Source organism: Lathyrus oleraceus, chromosome 2 (assembly GCF_024323335.1).
Source record: "Lathyrus oleraceus cultivar Zhongwan6 chromosome 2, CAAS_Psat_ZW6_1.0, whole genome shotgun sequence".
Lineage (NCBI taxonomy): Eukaryota > Viridiplantae > Streptophyta > Magnoliopsida > Fabales > Fabaceae > Lathyrus > Lathyrus oleraceus.
The window spans coordinates 445,432,388-445,449,028 of record NC_066580.1 but is presented as its reverse complement, the minus strand read 5'-3'; the positions used below and the strand labels follow the sequence as shown (position 1 = coordinate 445,449,028).

Below are 16,641 nucleotides of genomic sequence, written 5' to 3'. Positions count from 1 at the left end.
AATATTGAAAACTAAAAAATAATCCTAAGGTTATTTATATGGGTTATGGAGCCCATTTTTATATAAGACAATAAAATTGGTTTATCAGAATGCTCTCTTCATCCTCATCAGAAGAGATTCAAGAAACCCAGAGGAACTATACAAAATTCAAGATCACATACCCACGAACCTAAGGAAAATTCAATGACAAACACAGGTAAGTTCTCACTTTCATTCTCTGGTTAAACTATGGTATGGGTTTGAGGGATATGAGTTGATTGGTTATCGACTCATGAGATTAGTTTAGAGTTTTATTCTTGATTTTTATATGAGTAGAAACCATAATATAATGAACGAATCCAACATTTTTTTAAAATGAATCATGTATATATAAGAATCAGTATGAAACCAACCTAAGTTTGTAGAGGCAAAAGTCTTTGATTCTGGAGGTATTTTGAAGAAAACTTTCTTAAAATACAAAGACACAAATGAAGATAAATGAAAAGCTCAAAACGGAGACAAAAAAAGACCAATTCAAAAAAAAAAGATAACCATTAAGATCTACCTAAGGAATGGAGAATGACAAGAAATCATACAATCCATATAATAATAAGGGACATATGAAAGGGGGTAACCACTCGACATTCCTTTTATCAGATATGTAATTTTATGGCCTATTTTCAAATTGAGGTAAAGTACGAAAATAAAGTTTTCATTGATGAACATTAGTCTTTTGTCATGCAATAAAAGTTAAATCAATTTGATAGAAACAATGTTTGGAAACTTATTCTCAAACCTATGACTAATCTAGTGATATGAACCAAATAGATCTTTCACAATAAACTTGATGAAAATAACATTGTTTTAAGAAATAAGACAAGATTTATTGCAAAAAATATACAATCAATTGGAAGATATCGATTTAGATGAAATGTATACTCATGTAACTAGATTATAGGTCATAAGAATGCTTTTAGCATTCTCTTGCATCACAGATTCATGAATTTAATTTTCTTTCAAATGTATGTAAATATCGTATTTTTACACTATTAATCCAAGAGTAAGTGTGCGTTGATCAACCTCTTGATCCTAAAAAAACGTTTCTTCAATGTCCATTTAAATGGCACATAACTCTATCAATAACGAATCACCTCCAAATTTATTAGTACGAGAAACCATCTACTCATTCACCATGATTATTACGAGCAATACCATCAGCATCCAAATACGAAGAGTCTTTCAAAAAATTACCATCAATATTAAATTTATAAGTTTCTTGAGAAGGAAGGCTCAAGTGAGCCCAGAGACATGATGGTTGTAATTCCATCACTGGATGAAAATGACAACCAACACACTCATGATATATTCTTCTTCACAACCTTGTAAATTCAGTACTCTTTAATTCTAATCAAATTTAAAATAAATGTTTGTGTAAATTTCCCAATTTAACTAGTTAAATAAAAAGTGTGAAAATTACATATTTAATAGATTTAATTTGTATACACAATTGATATAAATTATTGTAAACCTCAATCACATTCTCATATAGATATTTACAAAAATATTTTTAAAATACTTGAACAAAAAATGGGTGTGAGATTCAAGATGAACACAATAGATAAGCTTTTGATATAGTAATAGTTGAAGTCTTCGATGGTGATTAAAGGGATACCTACAAAATTACCATTCAACGTTCAAGTTAATGTAGGAAAGAGGAGAGAGAACTATTCAAATGTGAATGAAAAAAATACTATAGGGACATAACTCTAAGTCACGTTATATAGAGAGATAGTTAAAAGCATTCATATTTTATCCAATAGGAGATGCGACATCAACGGTGGAGATAAGACAAAAAACACACTTTATATGATTCTCCAAAGTTGGTGTCCACTTTTACGTTCGTTGTATTAGATGGGTCTTGTTGGATTTTGTACAGCCAAAAACAATAATAATTATAATATCATGTAAAAAGAGAATATATTTTCAGTATTTTTGGTAGAAAAGAATTTTCAGGAGGTTTAGTAAAAAAGGTTAATAAATTTATACTTTTGTTTTAAAATAGAAAATATTTTAGATTGAATGAAGTGAATGTATAAACACATTTTATGCTTAATTTCTATAAGAACATTTTTTTTTTTAATAAATGAGAAGAATCATTACTATTATCATAAAAGAATAAAAATAAGTAATCCATATTTTTATTTTGCAAAAAAAAACTTGCATGCAAATATAGAGTGGTTGATGGCAAACTTGTAAAAAATCAACAAACCCAAGCCCCTTTAACAAACCTGCTCAACCTGTTTTTCTTATTTAAGGCAGTGACAGAGTCATCAGCGGCCATAACCACATTGATACGAGGATACATTCCTTCCTTAAAAACTAAAACTAAAATCTGTAACAAAAAAATTCAGAGAGAATGGCAGGTTCATCAGAAGAGGGACAAGTTATCAGCTGTCACAGCGTTGATGCATGGAACGATATCCTTCACAGAGGCAATGAATCCAAGAAACTGGTATATATCTATCAATTGTTTTTATTTTTTATTTTCCATTTGAATATGGATCTCAATTTATGGCTTTTATTTGTGTTGTTTGTGAATATAATAACATGATTATAATAAATAAGTGGCATTCGTTTGTTTTGGTACATTATGCATCTGGCTATGAAAATCTTAATGTGAAAAAAAGATTGTCCATGTATTTGATTTGATCATATATGGTTCTGAAACATTATTCTAGGATTTGTTTGTTCGGTGTTGTTTCTGTTGAAAAAATCCCTTTGGTTGTTTATGAATTATGATGATGATGTGCCTTAATTTTCAAATGCCGCTACTCAATTACTCATGTTTGTTTCCTTTTTTTTCAATGGAAAAAAAGGATCACAAGTTGATTTCATAAAAACATTTTTTAATTTAGTGTATTTTTTTGTATTTGAATTTTTTTTTATAATCATTTTAGGGAATTCCTTGAAAAATGTAAAAAAAAAATTGTATTTTTAAGAGACCCTAATATCTACCATACTATGTTGGTGTTTAGTGTGTGCTGTGGTTTTTGTCACATGGATTCAAAGTCTTCTTTTGAAATTGTTGATGCCATCAATTTAGAGAGTGGCTATTAAAATGCTAATTTTGATGTACATTAATTGGAAAAGGTTGATGTTAAGGTTTACACCCTCCTCTCACTTATAAACTATTATAAGTAAGTAGTTTATTAAAAATCAATTTTTTCACCGCAGAACCAAACACACACATGGTGGGTCACCGCTAACGCACGTTTAAAGTCTTTTTCACCAATGTCACTGTCAATCTTATGTTTGATGTTTGTGTGTGTTTCAATACTTCATAGATTGTTAAACATTTTACACTTCTAATTCTAAACCATGTTTTTCTTGTGTATCATTGACTAGATATAATGAGTGTCTACTTAATGATAAAAATGCATGTGAGTGCTGTATTCCTGGTGGACCAATTTTTTTGCATTGTACTATTTCATAATAATAATGTTTTTTATTTTTATAATTTTGGTATGCGATGATTTTGTTTGTCTGAAAAGATATCTAGTATTATCTAAGGATTGTAATTATAGACCTACATGATTAATTCACCTTCTTTGTCTGTAATTACATGTAACTTAGTAGTATATCATACTATATCTTAATTTAGTGCAAACTTCAAATATAAGATTCAGATATTCATCAAACTATGCTATCATCTCGAAAAATATGGTGACCCTTCTTCTAATTTTGTCAGATTGTTGTGGACTTTACTGCTTCTTGGTGTGGACCATGCCGTTTCATTGCACCATTCCTTGGTGAATTGGCTAAGAAGTTTACAAATGTCATATTCCTTAAGGTGGACGTGGACGAACTAAAGGTGACAAATTAAGAGTTTTATGAAAATGCATCATCGGTATAGATTAGTTTTACATCGGCATCTTACGATAATCTGTTGATTGAATTGCAGTCTGTTGCTCAAGATTGGGCTGTTGAGGCTATGCCAACATTTGTGTTTGTGAAAGAAGGAACGATTTTGGGCAAAGTGGTTGGAGCAAAGAAAGAAGAACTGCAGCAGACAATTGAGAGACATGTGGCTTCATCTAATGCTTAGTTTTGTTGGTGGTGTTGGTAGCAGCTTCATCTTCAAAGACTAAATAATAATTACTGTGATGTTATCTTTGTCTTCATTGTTGTTGGGATATCTTGTATTGGATGTTATGTCTTTTTATTGCACCTTAGAGCTTTATTCTCGTCTTAAATAATGGTGGAGGATGATGTTATTACTATGGATTCCCTAATTGACAACATGAACTTTCCTCTTCACCCTTGAATCTATATTAGATTGATAATGCTTATTTATATAACCTTGCTAGTACTTTTTGTTTTGGACTTAAAGTAGGAATTCAATGGCATATGGAAAACCACTAAGGTGTTTTTAGTTAGAAGTTCAGTATTTGCTGCTTTATCCCATTTAGCGATTCTTAACTGGTTTTGCAGTTTCTTAGCCAGTTTTTGCTACAGCAGTTTTGAAGTCTAAACCGGATATTTGTCCAGTTGATGGTCCAATTGGTTGTGTTTCTTAGCTGGTTTTGAAGTTTCTTAGCCGGTTTTCGCTAAAGTGGTTTCAAGTCTAAACCAGATTGTGACCAGTCCAGAGTCCAATTAGTTGCGATTCTGAACTGGTTTTGCAGTTTCCTAGCCAGCTTTTGCTACATTGGTTTGGAAGTCTAAACCAGATACAATCCTAGTTCATGGTCCAATTGCTTGTGATTCTTAAATGGTTTTGCAGTTTCTTAGCCGGTTTTTGCTACATCGGTTTTGAAGTCTAAACCAGATGTGTCCAGTTCATGGTCCATTTGGTTCACCCAGCCGGTGCAGTTTTTATTACTTAGATATTAGCGATACATTTGGTTCAAACAAAAGAAAAGGTGTAAAAGCCAATGCATAAATAATGAAATTTAAGAAACAGAATGCACAGAATAATAGTGAACTTCAAACAAATGTCATGGTTACATTAGGATCCGCTCCCAACTTCAAACCTAAATTGGAGTTTAATTTACTCCTGTAAAACAAACGAAAACACGTCATAGAAACCAGTGCCCATATTCATCTAAAACATATATATAGGCTGGGAACTATGACTTCTCCAAATTCACACTCACAAGGGTCCAATTTTTAGACCCTTGATTTCAGATTCACCTATCCAAACACTGCTTAAAATTAAAAACCATGTGCCTTTGGCACAGCATATATAAAAACAAAGCTACTTACTTACTGCCCTAAAAAAAACTATGGGACTTACACTTTACCTATTCTACTCTTATTAATCTTTCAACTTGCTAATAAATCACTGAAAATAACACTTAAAAATGGTGATTTGTTAACTAATCGGCCTTCATTAGTTGGTAATAGTTGGAGCACAAACAGCTTCAACTGATAACCGCTTCAACACGTTCGGACACGGGTCATGCCCGAAATTGCTGTTTGAAACGGTTACTGTGCATCTAGTCTTTCCTATGCATTTCTGTATAAAAATGAAAAGACAATAAGCATTAGCAATGTCATCATCCAAGTAAATAGTTATTAAAAAGGAATCATCAATGGAAAAAATGAAAAGAATGGTTACGTTACCTTCTCTAAGATGTCATAGGATGCAGAAGAATGACAAGTTCCTTGCTCATAACTCCCACAGGTTCCCAAAGGAGTTCCAAAGCTTGCAAATTTAATGGAAGAGATGGCTTGGCCAGGATTGCAATGCAAGTGAACTTTTGGAGGATGGAAATTTTCTGATTTCCCATAGCTATCAATGTGCCAATTCTTAAGATTTGGGTGGTACTCTGATACATCAGCACACACACTGCTCACTGATCTTTTTACTAATGAAATTTTTGAAGGGTCTCCCCCAAGTTCCTCAAAAACAACTAACAGATTATGATTTGGCTTCAACCATGACCGTGGTACATGGTACCTGAAACATGAAGTAAACCATATGTAAGGTACTAGTATCGAGAGCCCGTGCATTGCACGGGGAGAAAAATGTCAAAAGAATGTGTACTAGATATGATTTACAATAGTAAACTACAGTATCGCAGTAAAGCACATGAATCTACAGTGTTAACAAATAACAATACTTACCATCGCTGAGTTGGTTTACCACAACCAATCTGGCACTTTGGAGGTCTATATGACCCGGCGTAATTGCAGTCATTGCAATTACCAGTAGCTGTAGCAGTCCAGTATCTTCCAATGCTTATCCCATTAATCCATATTTGACCTTTACCCATGCCGTCCATGTCCAATGCCAATGGCTCTTCTCCTTCTGGAGCATCAAAAAAAGTCTGCAAAGTTTACTAGTCAGTTATTTCATCCTTTTTTAGGTTTTATGTTTTGTATAAGTTAACTTTAAGCACTTTTTTTACCTTGTGCCATGTCAGTGGCTGATTTTTTTGTACAACTAACGCTGACTCCATCCACTCGACAGAAGAGATACCGTCTGGTGATGCAAGATTCAAGGCCTCTCCTTTCAGCCCAACCTGGTAAGTCCATTTCTGCCATGACAAGTCCAGCTTTCCCTGATCAAGTCCATGCATAACAACTGGACCTAGGATTCCTGTGTTCCATGTCTCGAAATGTCCACCCACGTTCTTTCACAGCACAAAACCGAAAAGAATGATGTCAGTAAGCAATAAGTAGTAAGTGAATAATAAAATCCCATAGTAGAATGATCTTGAGCACAAAAGCAATAATAATGATTATTTACAAAAACTCAATATTTCCTGTAATAGAATTTCAGAAAATAAGGGTGGAAAACAAAACTTACTGGAAGTCCAACAGCAACACTGAGCAAAGCTATAGTGTTTGTTCCAGCACGAAGATTTACATCGCCAATATATCTGAATCTCCTGTCCTCCCTTGTTCCATAGGCAGAGCCTGTATTAAATCATATACATCATGTTTCTTTTGCCTTTCCTATGGAAGCAAGATCTACGAAAGAAGCAAACTAACTACATATACATACCAGAAAGTCGACCATTGATAAAAACATGCACAGCATGACCAGTTGACTGAACAATGAGAGAGGGGAGTTTGCCTCCACGAAGAAAGGATTCGGACGAACCAACATCAACGCTGTAGACACATCGATATGAAATAAATTAGTACAGCAAAAATGGTTTTGAAATCTCCTTCTTTTAGCCTCTGAAACCTTAGAGATTCAGTCAAAATGTAAAATTCTTGCAATTTTAGATGTCAATATTCAATACAGCATCTAAAATCTAGAAATATCAGTTATTTGCTTCCATGGTTGATGCAACTTGCAAATGATTTTTAGGATGCTAGAAAGATGTAAGAGAAATGCTAAGCATTACGACTCAATACTGTTCATTGTTAATGTATGTGGGATGAAAATAGGCGTAAAAAATTTCCGACAGTAGATGACGACAAAATCAGTTAAGGAGAAAATGTAAACAACTCACAAAACCAATCTTACCTAGTTATATACCAAAGGTAATCACTTATATCTCGTGTTACATTTATCTGTTCCAAGAGACCAGAAGCAGTGATTGTATTTGTAGAACTAGAAGAAGTATCTTCATCGAAACTCTCCCATGAGAACATATGAGTATTTGTAGGCAACATTTGCATCTCAGATGTTTGCACTCCAACCTAATATAGGGAGAAACTGAAATTAGTGGTTTTACAAAATGCAAAGTTGTTAAATCTCATTAAATGGAAATGTTAAATGCTGATTTTATATCTGACACTTTTGTTCTATACCTTTGCCGTATTAAAAACAGCATTTCTACAATCAGGGAGGACGCTGACGGACCAAGGAGGTAAATTATAGTGCATATTGTTGAAAAGCACTCTAGCAGAAGATTTGGAATCATAGTTTGAGAGAAAAGCAGCACAATCTCCAGATTTTGTTGAGTATACATAGGCCTGAGAAAGGATGAATAACCAATAGTGTCAATAAAGAAACTTACAGAACAGTAAAAGCAAAAAAAGAAACATTTGAGAGTAAGTTAAACCTGTTGGAAGTTTCCTAACGAGGTAACAACCGGGTCAGTTGAAACTAAAGCTTGCTCACACATTTTGATAGCCTTATGAAGCTCCTTTAGATGACCATACTTTGGTTGCCTGATTAGACCTGTCAATATTTTTTGTAACAAAAAGAAGTGAGTCAATATTTTGTGGACTTTTACGCATAAAAAGAAACTAAGAAAAAAAACTATTATGGTATGCAGTTGCATAAATTATTGAACTATCAGCTCCCACCATATTCATCTAGTGGAGCATCATAGTCATAGCTGGTAGTGATAAAAGGGCCTCCAGCTGTGCGGCCAAAATTTGTTCCTCCATGATACTACACGAACAAGATAAGTTACTTAAGTGGTTATCATCAATTCATCGCCAATTTTTTTATTGTTAAATCGGTATAAGAAAACCAACCATGTAGTAGTTTACAAAAGATCCTCCTTTTTGTATGAACCGGGCTACTGCAAATGCCAAATCCTGAACAGGTCTTTTGTGAATTGGACCTCCGAATTCCGAAAACCTTCATGTTTGACACAAAAATCAGCAAGAACATTTCCGTAATTATAAAACATGGGAGTAACTGTAAAAATGATTACCAGCCACTCCAAGCCTCTGTCCACATTGTAGGCTTATAAGGTTTATTGGGAGTAAATTTATCACAATAAAAGCCATTGCAGGTGTTTATCTGTCACATAACAGGAAACAGATCAGTTTATCAGCCACATTCCTGAATATTCAAGATTCTAGTGAAAATATTGGAAACACTTAATACGTGACTACATGTTACCGGTGCATAATGTTAACAACCTCAAAGGGAGAGAGTGAGAAAACTTACCACCGGATCTGGAGCATCATCTTCCTTGCACATCACCCATGGAACCCCAGTTCCCATTTCAACAGCCATTTTTGCAGCCCAGCTCATATAGTTATAACCAACAGGTCCAAGTAATTTACTCTGTACCCCATACTCATTCTCAATCTGAAACAACATAAAGTGTATGTATCGTTGTTATAAACAAAACTAGATCTAGAAGAAAAGTTTACCACAATTAGTACCTTTCCTAAAAAATAAAAGGGAATTTTGGTAGTTTAGAAACACACAAAAAGTAAGTTAACAATTAATAATAGAGGCTAAACCTGAGAGAGGATGATAGGACCACCCTGTGACTCATAGAGTCGTTCACTCTTCATCAATCCCACAATCTTCTCAGTGAACCCTTGCATTGCCTTCTGCAACACCATTCATTGAAAAAAAAAAACTATTTCAATTGAAAGAAGAAGGAATTTCACAATTTCCTTCTTAGTAGTCACTAGTTAGACACATTTTTGGTCTTAACCCTCCGATTTGTAGAAAATTTCCGTGATAATCCAAAGTTCGGCCAGGAGGTAACTAAAGTATGACCAAGGATTGTTTCATCCCTGGTTCGAACTCGGTACTCCTAGTCGATATATCATGTAAAATGTTTTTGAAGAAAGTATATGAAAAGATAAAAGAAACCTTGAAAGGTTCATTGTCTTGTCTAAAGCTAATGCCAGTAACATACTTCAACCAAACAGGAAAACCTCTGCACATGACAAGGTAAAGTCATTAAACAATGGAACAAAACCCACAAAAGACCAAAACAGCAAATATTTTAAGGATAATAACAATAACAAGTACCCAAAATTCCATTCTGCACAAACATAAGGTCCAATTCTCAGATGAGCATACAGTCCTGCTTTCTGTACTGTCTTAACAAATCTAACCAGATCATTTCTTCCTTCAAAATCATACTGCATTTAATAAATTTCAACAAGTGTATTCAGAAGTTGAAATAAAACTCAAATTGAACAAAATAAAGAAGTTCAGATAAAGAGAGAGAGAGTGTGTGAAAGTGAAGTACATTTCCAGGAGAAGGTTCATGAACATTCCAAAAGACATAGGTTTCAATTACATCTAAACCTCCTTCTTTAGCCTTATAAATCAGATCTTCCCACATCTGCAAAATTCAGAAACAAACAAGTAAAGTTTATGATTATTTTTATTATTATCTTAATTTAGAAAGAAGAAAAAAAAGAGAATAATGAAGAAGGAAGTTACATCAGGGGTACTTCTGGGATAATGTATTGAACCAGAGAAAAGGAGTCTTCTTTGGCCATTGATAATGATAGCTTTTCTGTCATATGTTACATTAGAGTAAACCAGTGAGCACAAGAATGTAGAGAAAATGAAGAGAAAGAGAAATTTGGAAACTGAGTTAGTTTCCATGACTTCCGAAGAAGTGTCGGCAGAGGCAAATGCAGAGAGAGAGAGAGAGAGAGAGAGAGAGAGAGAGAGAGAGGGAAAAGGAGGGTTTGTGTATGGTATCCTATGAGTGAGAATGAGAATGGTGAAAGGGCTGTGTTTATGGTGACAACACAATACACACTCCACTCACTCTTTTTTGTTCTAACAGTTTTACATAACAACTATTTTAACAATAATTAGTAACACTAATTGACCAGTCGAAGAGCATGGTCATAATTGTAAAAACCGATAGTCTGTTTATCTTAACGTAACCACCATGGTATGGCCCACGCAATGAACATTCATGTGAACCTAAAATGGAGAAGACTTATTAAATTTGCCTTCTTTGTAGTGTAAAATACTAGTTTATATCATGTGAACCAACGGTGAGCCTTCAATACTGTGTAGTGTTTTCTATTCCCACACAATTTCAATGTTCCAACCTTTTCTTTTATTATTTTAAAAGCGCTATTATTAGATAAAACTTAATTATTTAATTAAATAAAAAGATATACAATTGTATTATGTTTTTGTCCATTTATTTTGCCTTTCAAGTGAAACCAAACTCATAAGGCCTACCGTTTTCTTTTGTCTAAACTTTCCACTCATGAGTCAATGAGGGAAGCATAAGTTAAGGGAAATTTGTCGATTTTGCTTTGGCCACTACTCATTTGTCTATCAATATGTAAATTTTAAGTGTTTTTTATACTTTTGAAAATTAGTTGGATTCGAGTTCAACTTCAAGTACTTTTTAAAATAAAATTGAGAAATAATAAATTACTTATTTAATTAATAAATGGTAATTTTTGTTGTGATAGAAATTTTAATTTGAGAATAATTTTTTAAATTACTTAATTTTTTCAATAGTTGCTATAAATGTATAATGATGATTGGATGGTGTTTTGCGATATTTGACAAAGTTTAAGAATAGTTCACGTAGAATGGTGAAAAAGAATGTATATGAATTTAAGGGGATTAATTAGAGATTTCCTCTTTGGGCCTTTGAGATTGAGGTATTTATATAGATTCTTTGGCTTTAGGCTAGAGAACCATAAAATAATTTTCCTTCTGCTATGACTAGAGAACGTGGCAAATAAGATACTCTCTCCCTGTAAACATGAGGAGAACAATTTTTTGTGATGATTCTCTCTTCAGTCAGTCATTGTATGGACACGTCATCACCCATATTTACTGGACATGTGAGGGTGACTTCGAGCGGCTTTTAGCTTCATTTGGAAGCTCGTCTCTCGCTAGCATGTTTGGATTTCCTTTCTTCTTTCTAGTTTATCCATTTTTAGCGCCTAATAAAATTATCCCAATACATAATCTCCCAAATATGAGGGCTTGGAAAGAAAAAAGTAATTTAATTTGAGCACTTCAAGTCTTCATATTTGAATTAACATGAGATTTTCATATCAAACCTGAAGCGAGTCCCTCAAACAGAGTTTGGGGTGAAGGAAAATTGTGATACAAAACTCAACAGAAAATAAATTTTTTCCTTAAGTCGATTCTTATGAATGAGCATGATCAGTGATAGATTGATTACCTCTTATGGTGATTAGTTATTGATGCAAAATTAAAAGAACAATCATGAGTGTTGAACAACAATGTCTCTACTCGGACCACAAGAATAAAATGCCTTAAATATCAAGCTAGATGTTACGAATGACGTCTTATATATATATATATATATATATATATATATATATATATATATATATATATATATATATATATATATATATATATATATATATATATAGAGAGAGAGAGAGAGAGAGAGAGTATGGTTAGAGTTTTACAAATCGAATTTCATTGATTGAGAAAACTTCAACATAAGGGTTATCTTTATAGAACTGTTTATGTGGAATGCATGTTGAACAAGTTTACTTAAGTGCACTGTATCTTACGATCCATTGTTGTACTTGCTAAAAAAAGTACAAATGTGTGGCACCCCTAGGTTGGTAGGGGTTGCTATAGCCTTTAGTGTTTTTGGATGTCAGGGCAAGCTCACGAGGGTGAGAATACCTGATTTGGAGGTGTTTTCAGTGGGTTTAGGGCAAGCTCACGAGGCTGATGAGCCCTGTTTTGAAGGTGCTTTCGGTGGGTTTTAGAGCAATATCACGAGAAGGAAAAGCTCTATTACAGGAGTATTTTTTGGTGAATATCAGATTGTCCTCCTCAACCCTAAGGTTGAGATATTTATAGAGGCATATGGACCTGGATTTAGGGAATCCTAAGATGTAGCAATTGTTCAACCTTGCCAATAAGCACGTGGACTACCTACTTCTTAGGAATCGTCGCCATGGTTGTTTCTACAAATAGTTATGGATAACCTACATGTCATTATCCATGTTTCCTCCCTAGGGCGAGCCATTGGTGGGGGTATAGTAAGGTATGTGCGATATACCATTAGGTGGGCGCCTACTACGGGTTGGGCCCCGTGTTGCCCCATGTGTGTCTTTTATAAATATATCATTGTGCAATCCATCAAGAACAAGGAGTTCTAAAGGACAAAGTGGTTAGTTTTCTTCTTCCCATAGTTCAAACCTTTCATTCCTTCCAAGCAAGTCCCTCGGTTAGGGGTGAGTCCCTAGGTCTGAGGAGAGTCTCTTAGTTAGGGATAAGTCATCAAACCCCCTACCAAGTGTCTCTTGTGTAGTTTGTGTGTTAGCTGAAGGATATTAACCATCATTCAATCAACATTCAGATACGTTGAAACATTAGTAAATTAGTGGGAAAGAAACGTGTGTGGCATCTAATGCTACCCATCATGGTTTTCCTAGGAAAATCCAATCTAGTTTTTTCCTTACGCGTGCCCTTGACATATGAAAAACCTTTCCACTTCTTGCAACATTTGCGGTGTCAGGCAAGTATGTTGCTTGTACTCTTGCTTTTTACTTATAAAGGGCCCTGGTTTATTTTTTCAAAAAGACCTTTTATGTTTCCTCTTCTGACCTTTAAGCTCGGATTGGAGATAATAACATTATTGGGTTCACTAAGCTTGCATGGATCCAAGTATTGCAGCTTCCTAACCTCTTCCCTTTTCATAAAAAATTGATGGCCAGTTAGAATTACAAAAGTGTCCATGTTTGAGATATTGTATCCTTATATTCTAAATCAGATATTATCGTGAGGTTCCGTCTAGATATTAGGTTCTCTAGTACAGAGCACGAAGAGGATGTAATCTTGTATCCCTGTTCATAAACTAAAAGAGATTACATGACTAGTTTAGATGGTTTATACAACCCTTATCTTTACTTGCATCTCCCTATAATTCATGAATTAGGGGGTCTTGATACCTTTTGCGACATTTGAGGCAGACTTTCTGGCAACTACTAATGCCACCTCATCTCAAATCACGCCCAACTTTTGGGGCATCATTAGGGCCTTCAAAATTCTTTGTCACCACTTGGGCGTCCTCCCCACTATTGGGGTATCCTCGCCATTGGTCGGGTGACTCTACGTTCTTTCCAACTAAGGGTTTGTCGGAGCCCTGCGTTGAACCTTATGAGGATTGAAAAGATGGATTTGTGAGAGTTAGAGACCGAGATAATGTTTTTATGGTGACCACAGAGGTGACATTCACCTTTTGCTTTCCTTTGTCATGGACAAAGAACCCTCATCTTATCAAGGGAATATTATTGGACAAGTGACAGGAGGAATGGTGAATTGTGGTATATAAAACTCACAAATATTTTAGTGATTTTCTTAAGTACACTTAAAATTGTGTGAGTAATTTCTTAAGAATAAAGTAAATAGCAACTGAAATAAAAACATTGAAAATAAATAGCATAAAATAAAGAGGATAAATGGTTAGAGAAAATGCACAAGATATTTATCGAATTTCGCCCGAACGTTGGCCTACTCCTGACCCCAAGAGATCTTTTTTATATTTTAACTATATATTTTGAGCTTTCACGGGTTATGCCAACGAACCTTAATACAACATGATCTTTATATTTTACTGGTTTAACCCCAACCAAAGATAGTTTTTACCCTAGGTTAAACAAACAAATCTTTTAGAGATTTTTTCATGCTTCTCTCAATAACCAAAACATAACTTTTCCTGACAAAGTTCCATAAACCAAAATAGAGATTTTATGACTGGTTTATCTCACAAACCAAACTCAATTTCTCAAGAGTACCGCACTATCAAGAATTAAACCAATAACACAACCCCTTATAAATTATTCCTCACGAGTAGTGTTTCACTCAAAAAACCTAGGCAACTTAAGTGGAAAAAAATATTGATAAAGATATAAGGAGAGAAATTAGAGAGATAATTTCCAAAGAAAATGTACAGCTCCGAAAAATGGTGTGAAATGAAGATGAGGCGAACCTTATTTATATATGAGAAGGAAAATCCAAAAAAGGAAACACTCTATGGGCGAAATCAATATGCCAATTGATTGGCATCTTGCTCCAATCGTTTGGAAGCCCCAAAATATACAGTTATCATTGTTTAAAAGGAAAGAAAGGATACATGGTCGTTATAAGTCATTAAGATTTAGTCCTAATCGTTTGGTTAATCGTTTAGGACTTCTCCAATTTATTGACTTAATGTCCCAATCGATTGGCTAGTTCAAAAATTATTTCCAATTGATTGGCTTAAGGCCCCAATCGACTGGGTAGTTAAAAAAATATTTTAAGAGATAGTGTGCAGTTTCTTAATCACTTGGTTTGGTCTTGAATACATTTTTAAGAGATAAAAAGGTTAGAAAAAAATTGTGTGTTCGAGTTGTCTTAGAACTTAGGAGTTACTTCCTTACTTTTGCAAAACTCTGGTCACTCAAACAGACACAACCTGGTGAACTTTCACATTTCCTCTCTTTTATTACTTTAAGGCTTCCAAGATTCTTTGCCATATACATCGATCAAATAATCACTTAAATATTAAGTCTCTTTTCTTTATGAGGCTTGAGATGTTTTTCTATTTGGATCACCATTATCATAAAGTTAAAAGTTATTGTCACCGACTTCAATAACTATTGATGTTGTCATTATAAAAACTACAGAAAAGACCTTTTACGGGATTATCAATTTTATACCTGCAAGCACATAGATCTACAAATAGACTTCCACAACTTTTCTCCCATTGAGCGAGAGGTGATCAAAGTGTTAAGTTGTTTCTGAACTATGAGTTCTTGTACTCTAATTACCTTGAATCAAGGAGATGATGGTAGGACAGAGAAGTACCTCGGTAAGTTTTATGACATGTAGGTTATCTTCTTACCTAATCTCTTCCCCCTTTATCGCTTTACATATTTCCGAGTTTTTATTTTACAGTGGAAATATATAAAATCTCATTTTTCGCAAGGAGAGAAAGCTTGGTTCGAATGCACGGTGAACATCTACATGTGCCTGTCTGTAAGGACTTCCTAAGGGTTTTTTGGTGGCTAGAAGAAAGAGGAAAGAAGAAATAACCCTTGAAAGTGATGCTCACTCTCTATAGAGCCAAAGACCAGAGGAGGGCCCCTCAATTCCTTCGAGATACAACTAGCCAATCGCCGAGGGAGAAAGGGCAAGTGGATAGTATGTTTCGAAAACATAAGCTCCTCGACCCTCATTGTGGAGTGACCCTTCTTTTAGTGTGATTGAGTTCAATGAGAGTTGCCTCCCTTTTCCATAAAATTTTAGTGGTGATTATCAGTCACTCCATAATAAGTATCATTCATATTTGACAAGAACTTCAAAAGATTAGATGTTGAGATGTCTCTTAGTGGATAAAGTCTAAAGGGAGAAGCATCTTCAGGTGACTGGTGAGTTTCAGCCCCAACTCACTTTTGTCATATGGTATATTCAAGAGAGTTATAGGGAAATGACAACCTTGGTGAAAGAGCAAGATGATTTAAAAGTATTTTCCAATAAGGTTTCTTTATAAGCACATGTCTATGCTGAACAGGGGGGACGTTTGAAGGGCTCACTAAAAAAAACCTTGTTTCCATAAAAGATCTTGAGAAAGAGGCATCATCATTGAAGGATGAAATGATGGTCGCTTCTGATCAGTAATTTGAGCAGATGAGGGAATAAGTAGCCTTCTTCTATCCAGACTTAGACCTTAGTATGATGGACTTGTTCAAGGTGGTTTTGGATGATCAACTAGTGGATGATGAGTAGGTCCCTTGATGGGTCATATGTACATTGGTGCCCCTTTTGTAATATGCCTTTTTTCAAGGATTTTGTAATTGTTTAGTTTTTCTATCATTTTTGGATTTTATCCCATATTTGTATAGACTTTTCTTACTTATAATCTATTATCAAGTCTCACAAGGGTTGTAATGACCATATGCGCATATTTCGCGTATTTGATTGCCTCGGGTAGGGCGACAATGACTCATGATAATAATTCAACATGTTTGATC

The 16,641-nt window shown here is 34.4% G+C and overlaps 2 protein-coding genes across 2 annotated transcripts; one reads left to right on the top strand and one right to left on the bottom strand.

The window, feature by feature from the left end:
• Positions 1-2,296: 2,296 nt before the first annotated feature.
• LOC127120198 (thioredoxin H1) lies at positions 2,297-4,296 on the top strand. Its single transcript, XM_051050605.1, has 3 exons — positions 2,297-2,491; positions 3,728-3,850; positions 3,941-4,296. The coding sequence occupies exons 1-3, from the start codon at positions 2,396-2,398 to the stop codon at positions 4,082-4,084; spliced, it is 363 nt and encodes a 120-aa protein (XP_050906562.1). The 5' UTR covers positions 2,297-2,395; the 3' UTR covers positions 4,085-4,296.
• A 648-nt stretch (positions 4,297-4,944) lies between these two features.
• Positions 4,945-10,585, bottom strand: LOC127120197 (beta-galactosidase 3). The gene is made up of 18 exons (XM_051050604.1): positions 10,091-10,585; positions 9,894-9,989; positions 9,671-9,783; positions 9,509-9,575; positions 9,148-9,240; positions 8,846-8,989; positions 8,607-8,695; positions 8,425-8,530; positions 8,251-8,338; positions 8,004-8,122; positions 7,750-7,914; positions 7,463-7,638; positions 6,992-7,101; positions 6,794-6,903; positions 6,393-6,617; positions 6,109-6,311; positions 5,605-5,941; positions 4,945-5,497 (listed from the first exon to the last, which is right to left on the bottom strand). Exons 1-18 carry the CDS (start codon positions 10,256-10,258, stop codon positions 5,372-5,374), a joined length of 2,535 nt encoding a protein of 844 aa, XP_050906561.1. The 5' UTR covers positions 10,259-10,585; the 3' UTR covers positions 4,945-5,371.
• Positions 10,586-16,641: the final 6,056 nt, after the last annotated feature.

Excerpts from the sequence above, each read along its gene's own strand:
- LOC127120198 (XM_051050605.1), top strand. The coding sequence starts at position 2,396 with ATGGCAGGTTCATCAGAAGAGGGACAAGTTATCAGCTGTCACAGCGTT. Across the intron at positions 2,492-3,727 it reads GCAATGAATCCAAGAAACTG|ATTGTTGTGGACTTTACTGC; the intron begins GTATATATCTAT and ends TAATTTTGTCAG. Across the intron at positions 3,851-3,940 it reads TGGACGTGGACGAACTAAAG|TCTGTTGCTCAAGATTGGGC; the intron begins GTGACAAATTAA and ends ATTGAATTGCAG.
- LOC127120197 (XM_051050604.1), bottom strand. The coding sequence starts at position 10,258 with ATGGAAACTAACTCAGTTTCCAAATTTCTCTTTCTCTTCATTTTCTCT. Across the intron at positions 9,576-9,670 it reads TGTGCAGAATGGAATTTTGG|AGGTTTTCCTGTTTGGTTGA; the intron begins GTACTTGTTATT and ends TGTCATGTGCAG. Across the intron at positions 5,942-6,108 it reads GGTAAACCAACTCAGCGATG|GTACCATGTACCACGGTCAT; the intron begins GTAAGTATTGTT and ends TTCATGTTTCAG.